Source organism: Candoia aspera, chromosome 5 (genome assembly GCF_035149785.1).
Source record: "Candoia aspera isolate rCanAsp1 chromosome 5, rCanAsp1.hap2, whole genome shotgun sequence".
In the NCBI taxonomy this organism is placed as follows: Eukaryota; Metazoa; Chordata; class Lepidosauria; order Squamata; family Boidae; genus Candoia; species Candoia aspera.
This window is the reverse complement of record NC_086157.1, coordinates 79,088,453-79,102,808: the sequence shown is the minus strand read 5'-3', so window position 1 is coordinate 79,102,808 and position 14,356 is coordinate 79,088,453. Positions and strand designations below refer to the sequence as shown.

The 14,356-nt window shown below is 34.9% G+C and overlaps 1 protein-coding gene across 1 annotated transcript in view; it reads left to right on the top strand.

Moving 5' to 3' along the window:
• Positions 1–14,356, top strand: part of EPHA3 (EPH receptor A3) — a 237,241-nt gene that overhangs the window by 168,761 nt on the left and 54,124 nt on the right. The window contains exon 5 of the mRNA XM_063305552.1: positions 29–364. Coding sequence (XP_063161622.1) covers positions 29–364 — 336 coding nt within the window. The remainder of the gene's footprint in view (positions 1–28; positions 365–14,356) is intronic.

The window sequence follows — 14,356 nt, the reverse complement described above, 5'->3', positions numbered from 1 at the left end:
GTTTTATTTCTATTCCCTTTCCCCATAGGACCACCTTCTGCTCCCAGAAATGTTATTTCTAATATTAATGAAACATCAGTCATCCTAGACTGGAGCTGGCCTTTGGACACAGGAGGCAGAAAGGATGTCACTTTCAACATTGTATGCAAGAAATGTGGAGGAACCAGCAAGCTCTGTGAACCATGTAGCACTATAGTAAGATTTCTTCCTCGTCAGATGGGGCTCACTAACACCACTGTGACCGTAGTGGATCTCCTGGCTCATACAAATTACACTTTTGAGATAGACGCAGTTAATGGAGTATCTGATTTGAGTACCTTGCCAAGACAATTTGCTGCAGTTAGCATTACAACCAATCAAGCAGGTGAGTATTGAAATTTCATTGTTATTTTACTATCTCTTCCAAAGAAGTATTCTAGAACTTGCCCCACCCTTCATCCCTGTGCCTATCATCTTCTTTTAGTCAGCCTCTAAAGCACCTTATTTTCATTTTCAAGCAAGTAGAATGGTAGCTATATGGAAAGCAGGGATCTTAGCATTCTAGCTGATTACAAGTGGAATGTGAGTCAGCAATTACGTTGTTGCAACAAAGGCAAACTTAATTTAAGGCTCCATCATTAGAAGCATGGTTTCCAAATCATAGGAAGTGATATTTCTACCCTACTCATAATTACTTAGACCCCACTTCAAATATGTGCCAGGTTCTGACTTTAAGAAGGTTCAAGATAAACTTGAACATATGTGAAGAATAGTAACAAGGATGATTAACATACTGTAAACTAAGTTGTAGGGAGGCTCATCAAGGGAACTGGATACATATAGCTTTATATGAGAAGATTTGAGCATGGAATAAAAGTTGTGTTTCTTGTTCAAGTCACTGTTTGTGATGACCCTGATCACTATTTCTCCAGGAATGTCTGTCAATAATTGCATCTTTGAGTTATTATTTCATACTTCTGTCATCAATGAGAGTATCACTTCAGTCAACTTATTTTTCAGTTATGTTAATTGTTTTTTTCAAGCATCAAGATCTTCAGTGATTCCTGCCTTTGCTTTAGCTTCATTATTACTGTCAGTGTGAAGCCTCAGACTTGGGAAAAAGTCTAGACCTGTGATAAATTTTGTCCCAAGTAGCAAATGTTTCTTTATTCATGGTTAAGTCACCATGACTTTTTGAATCTAGGAACATAAAATTCTTGTCCACCTATTTGCATTGGGTTGGCATTGACTGTTGCATAACTGTAGTTAAATAAGTTCGAACATATACAGTTTGGACACTTTCCCAATTCCACGCCATTTCATTGCTTCTATTGTGTTTCAATTGATCACAATATACCCATGTTTTTAGGGTAAGAGGATAGTTGAAAGTCAGCTTTAATGTAATCAATAAAGCAAAAATAGACATCCTTCTGCAATTGGCATTCCATTTTCCATTTAACATTGGAGTTACCAGTATGACATCTGCTTCTGCCTCTTCTGAGTCCAGCTTGTTTATCTGGCAATTCTAATTCCAAGTACTGTTTCATATGAGATAAGTGCAATTATTTGGTAGTTTGAACATTCTTTAGTACTGCAATTTATGGTACAGGATTATAAATGGATCTTTTCCAGTTCCTTGGCACTGCTTATAGCATTTTAACTGCATTATCTTGCAAACTTCTAAAGAATACAGCTGGTATTTCATCAACTCATGCAGCTTTGTTGTTAGTCATATGTTCTAAAGCCCATCAAATTTCACTTTCCATTATGTCTGTCTCTAGTTCAGTGATCAAACATTCATAAATAGCAGGTTTTTGCTTTGTTGTCTTGGGGAGGTTGATGGTGGTGGCACAGTTCTTCCAGATTTCTGCCATCTCTCCTTTGTATCTTCTTTTTCCAGTAGATCTTTGTGCTCTTTGTCTTTTATTATGACCATCTTTGCACAAAAATGTTCTTTATTTTGATATTTTTCTGAAATAAATCTCTTATCTTTCCTATTTGATTGTTGTCTTGATTTTTTGTGTATTACTTATTTACATATAACTCTTTTTTTTCCTTTTTTCAGGAACCCAGTGTTTAGTTTTCATCCTTCTGTTGCCTTCAGCTTTCTGCCTTTCCTCAGCTATTTTCAGTGTATAAACAGGGAGTCATTTGATGTTTATTTTGCTTTTTGCATTTCAATATATTTTTGTTTGATTCTTCTTTGATGATGTCATAAATTTCACTCCAGAATTCTTCAGCTATATTAAAAATAATTAATTAAATCATTCCAAAAATAATACAAAATATTGTTGACACTGTAAGGTGTTGGTCTGATTATTTTGCTTTCTTTATTATTTTGTTTTCTTTAGTTTAAGTTGTAATTTTGCAAAGAGCTTTTGATCTCTGCCATATTCATCACCTGATCATGTTTTTGTTGGCTGAATGGAGCTCCTTCCTCCTTGCTTGCAGAATGTGTAGTCAATTTGATTTTGATTTTTTTCCATTCAGCACTATCCATAAGCAGAGTTGTCTTTAAGATTGTTTAAAGAAGATATTCAATAGGGTATTTGAATTTTCTCGGCAGAATGCTATTAACCTCTCTTCCACTTCATTTTATACACCAAGATCAAATCTCCCTATTATTCTAGATTCTGGTTTACTTCCAAATTTATTATTCTATTGCCCTGTAATTAATATGACTTTATTTTTATTTTATTTTTTTTGAAGTTTGGACAAGATGTTACAAATCACCATAAAATTGTTCAGCTGTAACCTCTTCTGCCTCTATTGTTACAGAATAGACTTGGATTACCATAATATTGATTGGCTTGCCTTGGATTCAAACAGAGAACATTCTATCATTTGGGGCAGGAGTTCCCAACCTTTTTGGTACCAGGGACCAGTTTCGTAGAAGACAATTTTTCCACGGACTGGGGGGAGGGATGGTTTCGGGTGATTCAAGTGCTTCCTCTTTTTCCTAAGCTTTTATTCTTTTTTCTTCATGCCGTTTGGAGATAGCAGCTAATGGGCTTGCTTTCTCTGACAGGAGGCAGAGCTCAGTTGGTAATGCGAGCGATGGGAAGTGGCTGTAAATATTCAGGCTGTAAATTTGCTTGCTCGTCCGCCACTTACCTCCTGCTGTGCAGCCCAGTTCCTAACAGGCCACGGACCAGTACCAGTCATGGCCCAGGGGTTGGGGACCCGTGATTTGGGGTATATATTGAAACACTGACTTTGACACTATGTATGTTAATAATTATGGCTATTCCATTCCTTCTGTGGTTTTCTAGTCTACAATAGAAGATCTGATGTTTCTTTGATGTGAAATGAAGTTTCAGTCCATTTCAGTTCACTGATTCCCAAAATGTCAATACTCAGTCCCAACATTTCTGCTCCAACATCATCAAGTTTGTCTTGGTTTCTGGTTCTGATACTCCATGTAACAGTGGGATAAATAGGTTTGCAGCATCATACTTTCCTTTTGCCTCTGGCCACAACATCTGGACTTCCTTTTGGCTTTAAAATGGCCACCTACTAAGAACCAGTGTCACTTCTTCTTGTCCTCTGCTCTTTTCCAATAGGCCATTGGAAACCTTCCAATGTGGGAGCTCATCTTCTAGTATCATATTGATTTCTTCTCCTTGCAATTGTCTATTTGTCTACTGCAGTCGGTTGCTATTTCCATCTTCAATGGATTGCATTTAATCTGATCTTTTTTCTGTGACATACCCATCATGGCTGACCCTTCTGGGAGTGTATAATCTCAATGGTATGGCTCATGACATCATTGGCGGGTACAAGCTTTTTGATAGTACAAGTTTATGTTCCATGAAGTGGAAGAAATATGATAATATTCCTCAAGTATCTGAAGAGATTTCACACAAAAGAACTAAAATGGAAGAAGGCCACAATGTGCCTTCTGTCCTAAAAAAAAACCTGCCCTCGGTTTTTTTTTTGGGACAAAGAAGTAGTGGGGACCAGGACTTTGGGTGATTCAAATTAAGAATGGGTAATTGGGTAATTCAAATTAAAAACATTAATTGAATATGGGTAATATGAACACTCCCCATACAATATATTTAGTTATTTATACATTCATATTAAAAATATTCTTGTGGCTAAGCTTGTGCATCATTGTTCTCAGGTGACATGGGCTTTTTTTTTTCCTTTCCAGTTTTAAATTATTAGGAACAGTGTGTAGACTGATTTAGTTTCTTTACTCTAAAAGGAGTTACTACTAAAATCAACAAGAGAATTTTCAGTTGTTAGGTGATTATATGACCAACAAGTTAATAATTTCCCACCCAGTGAGAATTGTAAAATATCATTTTATATTATGTGAAATAGTATTTTATTAACTAAATCAGATTTTAATGAGAAGTTCAGTCCAATAATATCTAGTGTAAATTACAGAGATTATATAAGTGATTAATTCTGATAATAGTAATGAAGAAAATTAAATGCATTTATATTATATGTATAAAAGACTAGCTTTTCTATTCATCCTTGTTTTCTGTTTTCCTTATAAATCCTGGTCATCAGTAGTTTTACGTGAATATTCATTTAAAATACCAATTATTTAATTTATGATATTCACATTTCCTTAGTAAGTCCCTTCATGCTTTATGTACTGCATTTATGTGTATGGACAATCAAGTAATAAAAAGTATAATAGTTCCTTTCTGGAAACGTTAAGGAATACTTCATACAATTCTATGGATTATTATATTATTTGTCTATGTTAGAAAATTAACATGAATTTAGGATTTTGTTGTGGATTTTGTGATCTTTGCAGAAAACACATGACAACTTAGTAGACATTTGCCCTTTTGTATCATCCAGGGTTTCCTATTTTGTTAAAATCTAATATAAATGTATTATTTTATTGTTGAGTATGAAATGCTATTTTATTTATTTGGCTAAATTATCAGCAACTTCCCCAAGCTTGCATTATGTAGCTTTATAGTCCCAAAGGCCATGATGGATGGGAGTTTTCATTCCAATATGTCTGAAGACCAATAAATGCCATTATTTCTAGTTCAGTGGCGGCATGATTTTAAGTCATGATTGTCATCCAATTAGCTTGAATAATTTCTGATTAGTAGCTTGCATGAATGTTTGGTCAATAATTGATTTTTCCAAATGTCAATAGATAGAAAGTTGGAATGGTGTTAATGCTACATTACTGCAGATGTGTTAGTTCCCTGACTTCTGCCATGTTTCCATTCTCCTTTGCAATTTGTGTGGAACTTTGTGCAACTATGAGATTGAAGAGTTTGGCAAATGGACTGCATCTTCATTATTTCCGTAAAGAAGAATATATTTCTTTGCCTTAAAAGTCTGGTAAAAGTTTAGAATAAAATTAGTAAATATCTGTGAATAATGTAGTGAAACACAGTAAAAATCAATCAGTAACTATCATGTTCTGAAAGGATGCTAGTTAGTCTGTTTGGGTAAATATGCCATTGAGGACTAACTTAGATCTACCTCTTGGCCAATCACATTGAAGTGAAGGTGTTTTGGTCACAGTTTACTTGTAGCCAAGGGAAATCTCATAGAAAGGGAAATTTGGTGGTGGTGATGGGAGGTTGGGGTATTGCTGTGAGGAATTGTGAGAGCCAGTTTGGTCTAGTGGTTAAGGTGCTGGGCTAAAATCCAGGAGACCATGAGTTCTAGTCCTGCCTTAGGCACAAAAGCTGGCTGAGTGACCTTGGGCCAGTCACTCTCTCTCAGCCCAGGGAACAACAGGGTTGTTGTTGTGGGGAAAATAGGAGGAGGAAGGAGTATTTGGTATGTTTGCTGCCTTGAGTTATTTATGAAAATAATAAAGGCAGAATAGAATAATAACAACCACCACCACCATACTAGTGTCCCATGTAGTTTCCTCTTCTAATTTTTTTTCCCCACCTGATAGGGAACACCAATAAGCAGAAACAGAGACAGAATATGGTCTTAGAATGTATCACTTTATTTCTGATTCTCACCTACTGTTTGAACCCAGACTCTGGGATGATTTCCTTTAAACAGATAGCTGGCTTTCTTGTCACTTGTGATATTATGACAGTATCACACTATGTCTTTAAAAGCTCATAGGATGAGTTTTGTATCAGTTGGTTCTTCATTTTATTGTTAAGGGAAAGGCTTATTGAGCTGCAGTTATCAACTATGCTGAAAGGAACAAACTCATCTCAGCTCACAATAATATGTTTTCACACAGATGTTATCTAATAACACCAATCAACCCTGCTTAGGAAGGGTCACTGGCTGCCGCAGGAGATTTATATAACATTCACAATCCCTAGAAGCAAGGTGCTAATTATGAATGTGTCACAGAGGGAGATGGACAGCTGTGTCTCCCTGACAAGCTGATATGCAGATTTGCCTGATCCCCTTGCCAATATTAACTTAGTAGCTGCATTACATTTCACTTGTTATTTTAAAGATCCGTAAAACCTTTAATTGGATATTGTTGGGCTTATAGGTATCTCGAGCTTTGGGAAATCTTGGCACTGTACTAAATGCTATTGTTTAGGAGAAGAACACTGGTCCCATTCAGGATTATTGTGGGGAAGCAAAATTTTGACTAAAAATAAAAGGAAAAAAAAAAGATATATTATTTACTGCACCTTTTTGTAATACATTGAACAAAGTTCTGCGTTATTTTGTGTAGAAACTCAAGACTGAGAAATAATTGGCAATGCATTTCTGAGAATTAGTTTAAGTAGTTCTTTGACAAATATTCAGGAAGAAAAAAATACCCTAACATATGAAAATTGTTCCTATTCCAAGGTGATTTAAGTCACATAACATGGTTCTGAATATGTAGGTACTCATTTGAAATGAAAATCTTTTCAAATTCACTCAGTAAATATATTGCCCATAGGATGTAAGACCAACTAGACCATATATTGTAAGAGAAAATGTTATTTTTATAAAAAGTGTTAATAATGTGCAAGTAACATAGGAATGTGTAAACTGTATAAATTTAAATGCAAAAGTACAAGAAGAACTGTGAAAAAAAATATTGGGGAAAAAGACACTATGAATTAAAAGGTAGCAGAGAAAGTCTACCAATTGGTTACATATCCCAAGAAGTGCAAAGTAAATATTTTCATACTTATTTTTGAAATCAGAAGTCTTAACTCTTAAACAACAAAACTAATCAGCACTTTCCCTAACTGCAGAGACAAAGGATCTAAAAGTAGCAGACTAGATAAATATATGAACAACTTCATGTGATTCCTTCCTACCACAAACTTTAATTTCATTGTAGGTAGATCTCAAGGAGTTATTCCTTGGAATCATGAGTGACTTTCCATATACATATCCAGTGTCCTAAAAGAACAGCAAAATATGTATATGATTATACCGTGACATCTGAGGGTGATGGTTCCAACTTCATTGGACATTCATGTCTTAACAGCAACACATAGTATGAATATTACCACCGTGTGGATGCTTTGCTCTTCAAATTAGTGGGAATCCTACCATGCTAGTAGTGAGACTAATTGTGGTGAAGAATACTATGTCTGGATTGCTTTGGAAATGTTCAGCTAAAATTACAGACCTTGGGTATAGAGATAGGACAGAAATTAGTTCTCATTCAAATGTTAATTTATATAATGTTGCAATCTTAGACCAATCTGAAGTTCACTATTTTCCCCCTGAATTTTGCATTGTGGTTTTCTCTTTGTAAGGATACACTTTGAAAGAATGAATTACCATATTCATGAAAATAATGTGCACAATCCATTTGTAAAATTATTTGAAAAATGTATTACAGTAGACAAAATTGTAACATAAATAAAAACATTTCAGGATTGAAAAAGAAATGAATAACAAGATTTGTAGCTGTTGCATTCTTTTGTGGCTTGTTGCATTCTTTTAGTCTGATTTCAGTAAGAATGCTTTTTCAGTTGAAATGTGAAAGCAGCATAAAATCACATTTGTGCCTAAACCAAAGTGTTTTTAAAAAATCAATCTCCTCCTCCTTCTCTCTTCTTCCTTAATATTACAACACTTAGAAAAGCACGTAACTTTTCTGCAGTTTCTGGGACAGCCACAAGATATAATTTGTGATGGAAGTATAATAAATCAATTTGTTAAATTTTAAATATCAAACTTTACTTACATCAAAACAAATATCAAACTTGTAACAGACTGAAGAGTATGCGCTTACAATACAACTTACAAAATTCATGGAAACAACAAAATTGTTGAAGAGGAAATAAAAGAAGCAGTGCTAACACTGAAACTGAACAACTCTCTAGAATTTAGACAGACTTTCTCAGATACACCTCAGGACTTTCCATAAAGCCCATGTAATGAAAGAGATTCAGCAGCATCAAGTCCTTCCTTCTTCCTGTCAGGAAGCTTTATTCCTTTGATTATAAAGAGGGAAATAACCCAGGTCACCCCAAGTTGTATAGGCCCAAGTTTGTTACTTAGCATAAGTTATGAGATCTTTACAGCAATACTTATAAAAAGACTAAATGGCCTTTCAAATGAACTGATGCACCTGATCAGAATGGATTTGTTCTAAAGAGACATATGAGGAATAACATTAATGTATTTTTAATGCAATTGATAGTATAAACCAGAAAAGTAAGATAGTGCCCCATGATTTTCCTAGATATGAAGAAAACCTTTGATAACTTGGAATGGCATTTCATATTTACAAAATATGTCAGCAAAAATGAACGGTGGTTTAAACTTTCTTTTTTACTGGTGCAGTATGATTCACAAAGTGAACAAGACAAAAGACTTGAAAAGCAAACGTTTCTATGTCAAAACTAACTTCATATCTGAAAAACAAATCTGATATAGAATGTACTATATCTTTAACTACTATAATGTTATTGAAAATAAAATCCTACTTAACATTGTTCATAGTTCATCAGCATGTATTTTCCTTTTCCTAGCAGTATAGTTTTATTCTTACATTTCTAATCATGTTTGAACTGGTATACAGCTTTTAACTAAATTAATTAAAGTCTATGTCAACTACAATGAATACTAATATTGGTTGTCTACCATATACATAGCATCACATATTTTTTTGTCTGATCCCTATGAATTCTGTTTACTGATAAACATATTTATATCTTAATCAGGATCAGATTCATCCATCCAAATGTTGGCTACTTTTATATACCAGCTATGATCTAATTCAGGAAGCCAATTCTATCATGAAAGTATCACATGTGATCTTGGAGTTTGGCCAACATCACCTTACACTTGCATAAATCTTTACTTCCAAAACAATATTTACTTCCATCAAAATTGTTTCGCTTTTTCTTCGCCTCTTTTAATTTTAACTATTCCTTGCTGTCTTTAAATCCATTATTTGCAACTATATTTTTTCTCTATACACATAATATATTTCTATCTCATACTCAAGGTTTTGCAGTAATTGTAATCTTTTTTTTTCTGATTCACAGCCTCTTACAATTTATTATTCCAGCAAGAATCTCTTTTCATGCTTTTCATTACATACTTCTCTGTGGCAGTCTGTGCATAATTATTTTTCATCTGTTCCAAGCATTCTTTTTTCTTACACATACTTTCTATTATTGGGAGTTTATATTCTATGTTTTCATATTTTGTTTCCTGCAACCATTCTATTTTCATTTGACTTCCTTTAATTTATTTTCTTTTCTTCCATGTCCTTTTCCCCCAAGATCCATTTATAATACTATCAAACAACAGTCTGTTGAATATTCAGAATCTCTTATCACTCTTGTATCCTTCAATAATTTTCTCAGTCTTATGCTTAAAACATGTATTCAAAATAAATCTTTTTTTAAGCAGGCATTCACAAAGCACACAGTAAACAGAACAGAAAGATGAATAAATCACAAGATATACACACTTAGAAAAGGAAGGCTGGATTTGTTGGGAAATGAGGTCAGTCATTGCTTTGGCTGTTTTTGAAACTGCATGCCAGTTACTGGATTTAGATAGTTACAGGCTTGATTGACAGTTTAACAATTCCTTTTCAACCTAAGGAAATAACTATCTGGAAGATTTGTGATCTTCAGCTCCTTACCCACCAATGATGTTACTCATATAATAAAGGGAGGAGTAAAGGAGCTGTGTGCTAGATTGGCTTATTCTGAGATAATCTTACCTGACTTTTAAGTTGTTTAAAATATAAATATCATATTGGCAGTATATAGGATTCTGATTCAGAATGTCCATGCATGGATTATAGAAGCTTAAATCTTCTTCCACTCCATACCCTTGATATACAGTTTTCCCAGAGAGAGCAAGAGTTGGAGGGAGGGGCAACTTCCCATGAGGTGATCAGTTCAAAATGAGAGAAAAGCAGAAGACCAGGTTAGCCCTCTAAATAAAAGGATGATGTCAGATATGGCAAGTTATCTATAAATTCTAGATTTCAGTATACCATAGTTGCTTGTTTTTTGTTTGCTTGCTTTTGAAATATTGTATCTTTTATCTGTCCTAAATTGAGTTCATTTCTTACTATGGAAAATATGGGGACAGAATTTCCAGTTTGCATGAGTTTTCCTGAATCCCTGGATCCAGAGGGACTATTAGAACCATTCAGCCATATTTCCCAGATTAGGAACTGACCCTTAGATATAGATAGCAAAACAAATAAAGAGCCATCTACTATATAAAATAGGGACCTGGGTTACCTAGCGAGGCAAGTGGGAATGATAGTATTTCACAACACCACAATTAGATTGTTTCTGTAGTTCCAAGTACACACCCTACATATTTCTAGCCCCGTTTTGTAGTACGTAAAGCATACTCAGGTTAGGCTGCTGAAATTTGTCAGCAAACAGCTGCGGTTTTTAGTTTTTAGTTTTAGCAAAATAAGACTGGAAATGGCTATATTGAGACTGTGAGGTCAAACACCAAGCTGAATTTTTTTTCAGCCCCATCTAAGGGTGTGGGGGGGAGAGGCAAAATAACTAGTATTTAAACAAGTTCAGTGAAGATAGGGCTAAGCAGAAGTGATTTATTTAAAAGAAACAAACCAAAACATCAATAGAAGCCTGAACTTCATTTTCATTTCATGAACAAGTTGTATAACTTTACAGGCTTCCAGGCTGTATGGGTAAAGGCATTCTTCATCCTGATGATTAAGGTCAATATTTTACTTACCACTTTTCCAATCAGTCAGTGGTTTCCCAAATCACTTTTCAAGCTGATGATTGAAGGTCAGCCATATCTTTCATGTCTTCACTAAAAACATAAAAGGCTTTCCATTTTCTTCACGCTGCTGTGAAATATGTCATACATGCCCCTTTGTAGTGCTGCTGCTTCTCCAATAATTTGTAAGGTACAACAGCTCTGAAAATGAATTTCTGATAAATTCATAGTTGGTCCATTCACATTTTTGGTAGTTTGTAAGGATATTTAAGTAATTGAAAATACGAAAAAAGCTCTTTTTTTTCCAGAATTACAACCATCGATAACATTTACGGCTAATTTGATATTATCAGCATGCTACTGATTGATTTTAAAGAATTATAAGAGGTGGTAGGAAATAATTACTTTTAATTATCCATAAATATTTATGAAGGTTATCTTAACAGACATATTTGGTTTTCTTGGCTTTTTTTTTTACTGAAATTACAGGGACAGAAAGTATGAATTAGAAAGCTGTAAAATGACTTACTAGGAGGTAAAAGGCATGACATTGGATTAATAATTAGTTGCATTTAAATATTATTTTTTTTTAAAAACTATATAATCTCTTTTAGTAAATATATAAATTCCACAGAACTGCAGTTATTAGATTATTAGAAACAATAACAGCAGTAAAAAATGTCTTAAAAAATCCCACCCCAGAATCATTGTTCTGAGTATGGAATTATTCTTGAGGTGATTAAGTATGATTCAAATCTTTTTGTGCTAACAGATTTATATATGCTTATTCTGAACCATTTGCAAAGGAAAGACTTAAGCTCTTTATATTAAGATAAATCTAATTGTTGAATTATGGGAACTTTGTTCAAAGGTCAGCCCCCCCAAAGCTACAATTAGGTGAAGACTGTTTTTTCTTATGTACATATGATCTTCTTAGGAACTAGTTCCTTAGGTCTTGTACTGCAGCCACGAGATGCTTCCAAATGAGCAAATGTACATAGAAAACTAATTATATTTATGAATAAAGAGAAGTGTTTAAGCACTGTCCCCCCTTTTTTTTTATGTGGTGGATGCCACTGAACTTTCCTGCATCACCCTAGTAATGCCAGAAGTCCTAAGCAATGGCTCTTCTCAAGAATCATGTATGGGGAGGTTGTTTATGAAAAGGTGGGTTTCTCCCACAAATGCCAGCTCTTCCAACCTTCCCTAGAATTAGGTGTAATACTTTTATTAACCTCTTCACATTATTAACTAATGCAGTTCCAAGCTCTTGGCTGAACCTGTAAATAAAAATAGAAGTGATGATGTCATGATGGACTTTCCTGCATTTTGCATGATAACTGGTTGCCTGAAGAAAGGAAGAAGACCACCCACTTAGACTGGAGAATCCACTGGTTACTCCCTGTTGCAGCCACCCTTGTACTATGTGCTGTGTCTTCTGCATTCTTTCTCTCATAGCAGCAATCCATAACTCAGCCTCCAGCTGGCTAGCTGCCCTATAACTCTCACCCTAAGCCATTAAACTATGTTATACATTTTGTGCTGAAACCTATCTCCCATTTTCTGAAAACTTTCTTCTCCTGTGAAGCAATGTTTCTATTTTAATATCTATTTTGACTCCTGGCAGCTGCTTAGATGAGTCCCTGCAGCGTTCTTGGCAAGAGTTTTGGGAGTGGTTTGCAACTGCTTTCTTTCTAAGGTGAAGGGGACTGACTGGTCCAAAGTCCCCCAGTTTACTTAGTGCCTAATGCAGGACTAGAACTCAGAGTCTCCTGGTTTAAAGCCCAGTGCTTTTAACCTACTCCAATCTGGCTCTTAATATAAATTAGTATTACCTTATTTTTATTTGGAATAAAGTATATTTGGTTAGAATTCCTTCTCATTTATATTATCTCCTTTTAATTTCTTCTGCCTGCTACTTTTCTGTTCTTTGCATAACATATCTTAGCCACAAAAGGAATAGTGTAATGGGGGATGGATGGATATATATACTTTGTATGTTTTAGAATTAGCAGAGTTTGGGGGATGGATGGATGGATGGATATATATATGTATATGTATATGTATGTATAAATTTGAGTCATTAGAGCATATTTTGGAATTTCTCATCAAATCTACAATCCCCCACCCCCATTGACTGGTCATGCTTCCAGATGAAAAAAGCACAGTAGGAGGAGTTCCACTCTGATGTCTTCCCTTGGGAATTAATCCAAAGAGGAAAGCCAGACAGGTTAATAGAGATGGGGTGAATCATGTATGTGTTGCTGTGTGTCACAAACATCTCTTGGCCTCTTGTGCCTCAAGTAACTGCAAAATCACATACCCCACCTACCCAACTTGAGAACTCTATCACAATTTATTTTCTTGTGGTGGCAAATTAAAAGCTATGTTCCAACATCTAAGAATAATAGAAAAATGCAATAAAAATTAAAATTAAAAAAACCTGTTTAGATTACATATTTAACTATTTTTCAGATAGATTTGGGTAAAACACCAAGATACAATATTCGTTTTATAACAATTACATTTGTTATAAATCAATATGTTTAAATGTTCTATATTGCTCTGTTTTTACTCTTTTTTTCTCCAGGATTCCTAGCATAAGTATACATTTTCTTACGACTGTTTATAAAAATCAGGTTTTGCATATAATTTAATTGGAATTCTTCAATTTTATAGGAGTCAGTGAAATTAAAAGAATTTAGCATCTGTATAATGTACTTGAAAACTTTTAATTTGAATATGTCTAGTGTAAGTATGATGACTTCAGCAAAGGATCGTTACCTTGTTGTGGCGCTGGAGCTTGAGCACCTCAATGACGCCATGAGCTAAACGGTGAAGGGCCACCCAAGACGGGAAGGTCATGACAGAGAGGTCAGACTAAATGCGATCCCTGGGGAAGGTAATGGCAACCCACCCCAGTATTCTTGCCATGAAAACTCAATGGATCAGTACAACCAGAGATATGTCGGTATACCATCAGAAGATGAGACCCCCAGGTCAGAAGATGGTCAAAATGCTACTGGAGAGGAACAGAGGATGAGTTCAACTACCCCAGATGTGATGACGCAGCTAGCTCAAAGCCGAAAGGATGGTTAGTGGCCGACGGTGCTGGTGGTGAACGGCGAATCCGATGTTCTAAGGATCAACACACCATTGGAACCTGGAATGTAAGATCTATGAGCCAGGGCAAATTGGATGTGGTTATTGGTGAGATGTCAAGATTAAAGATAGACATTTTGGGTGTCGGTGAACTGAAATGGACTGAAATGGA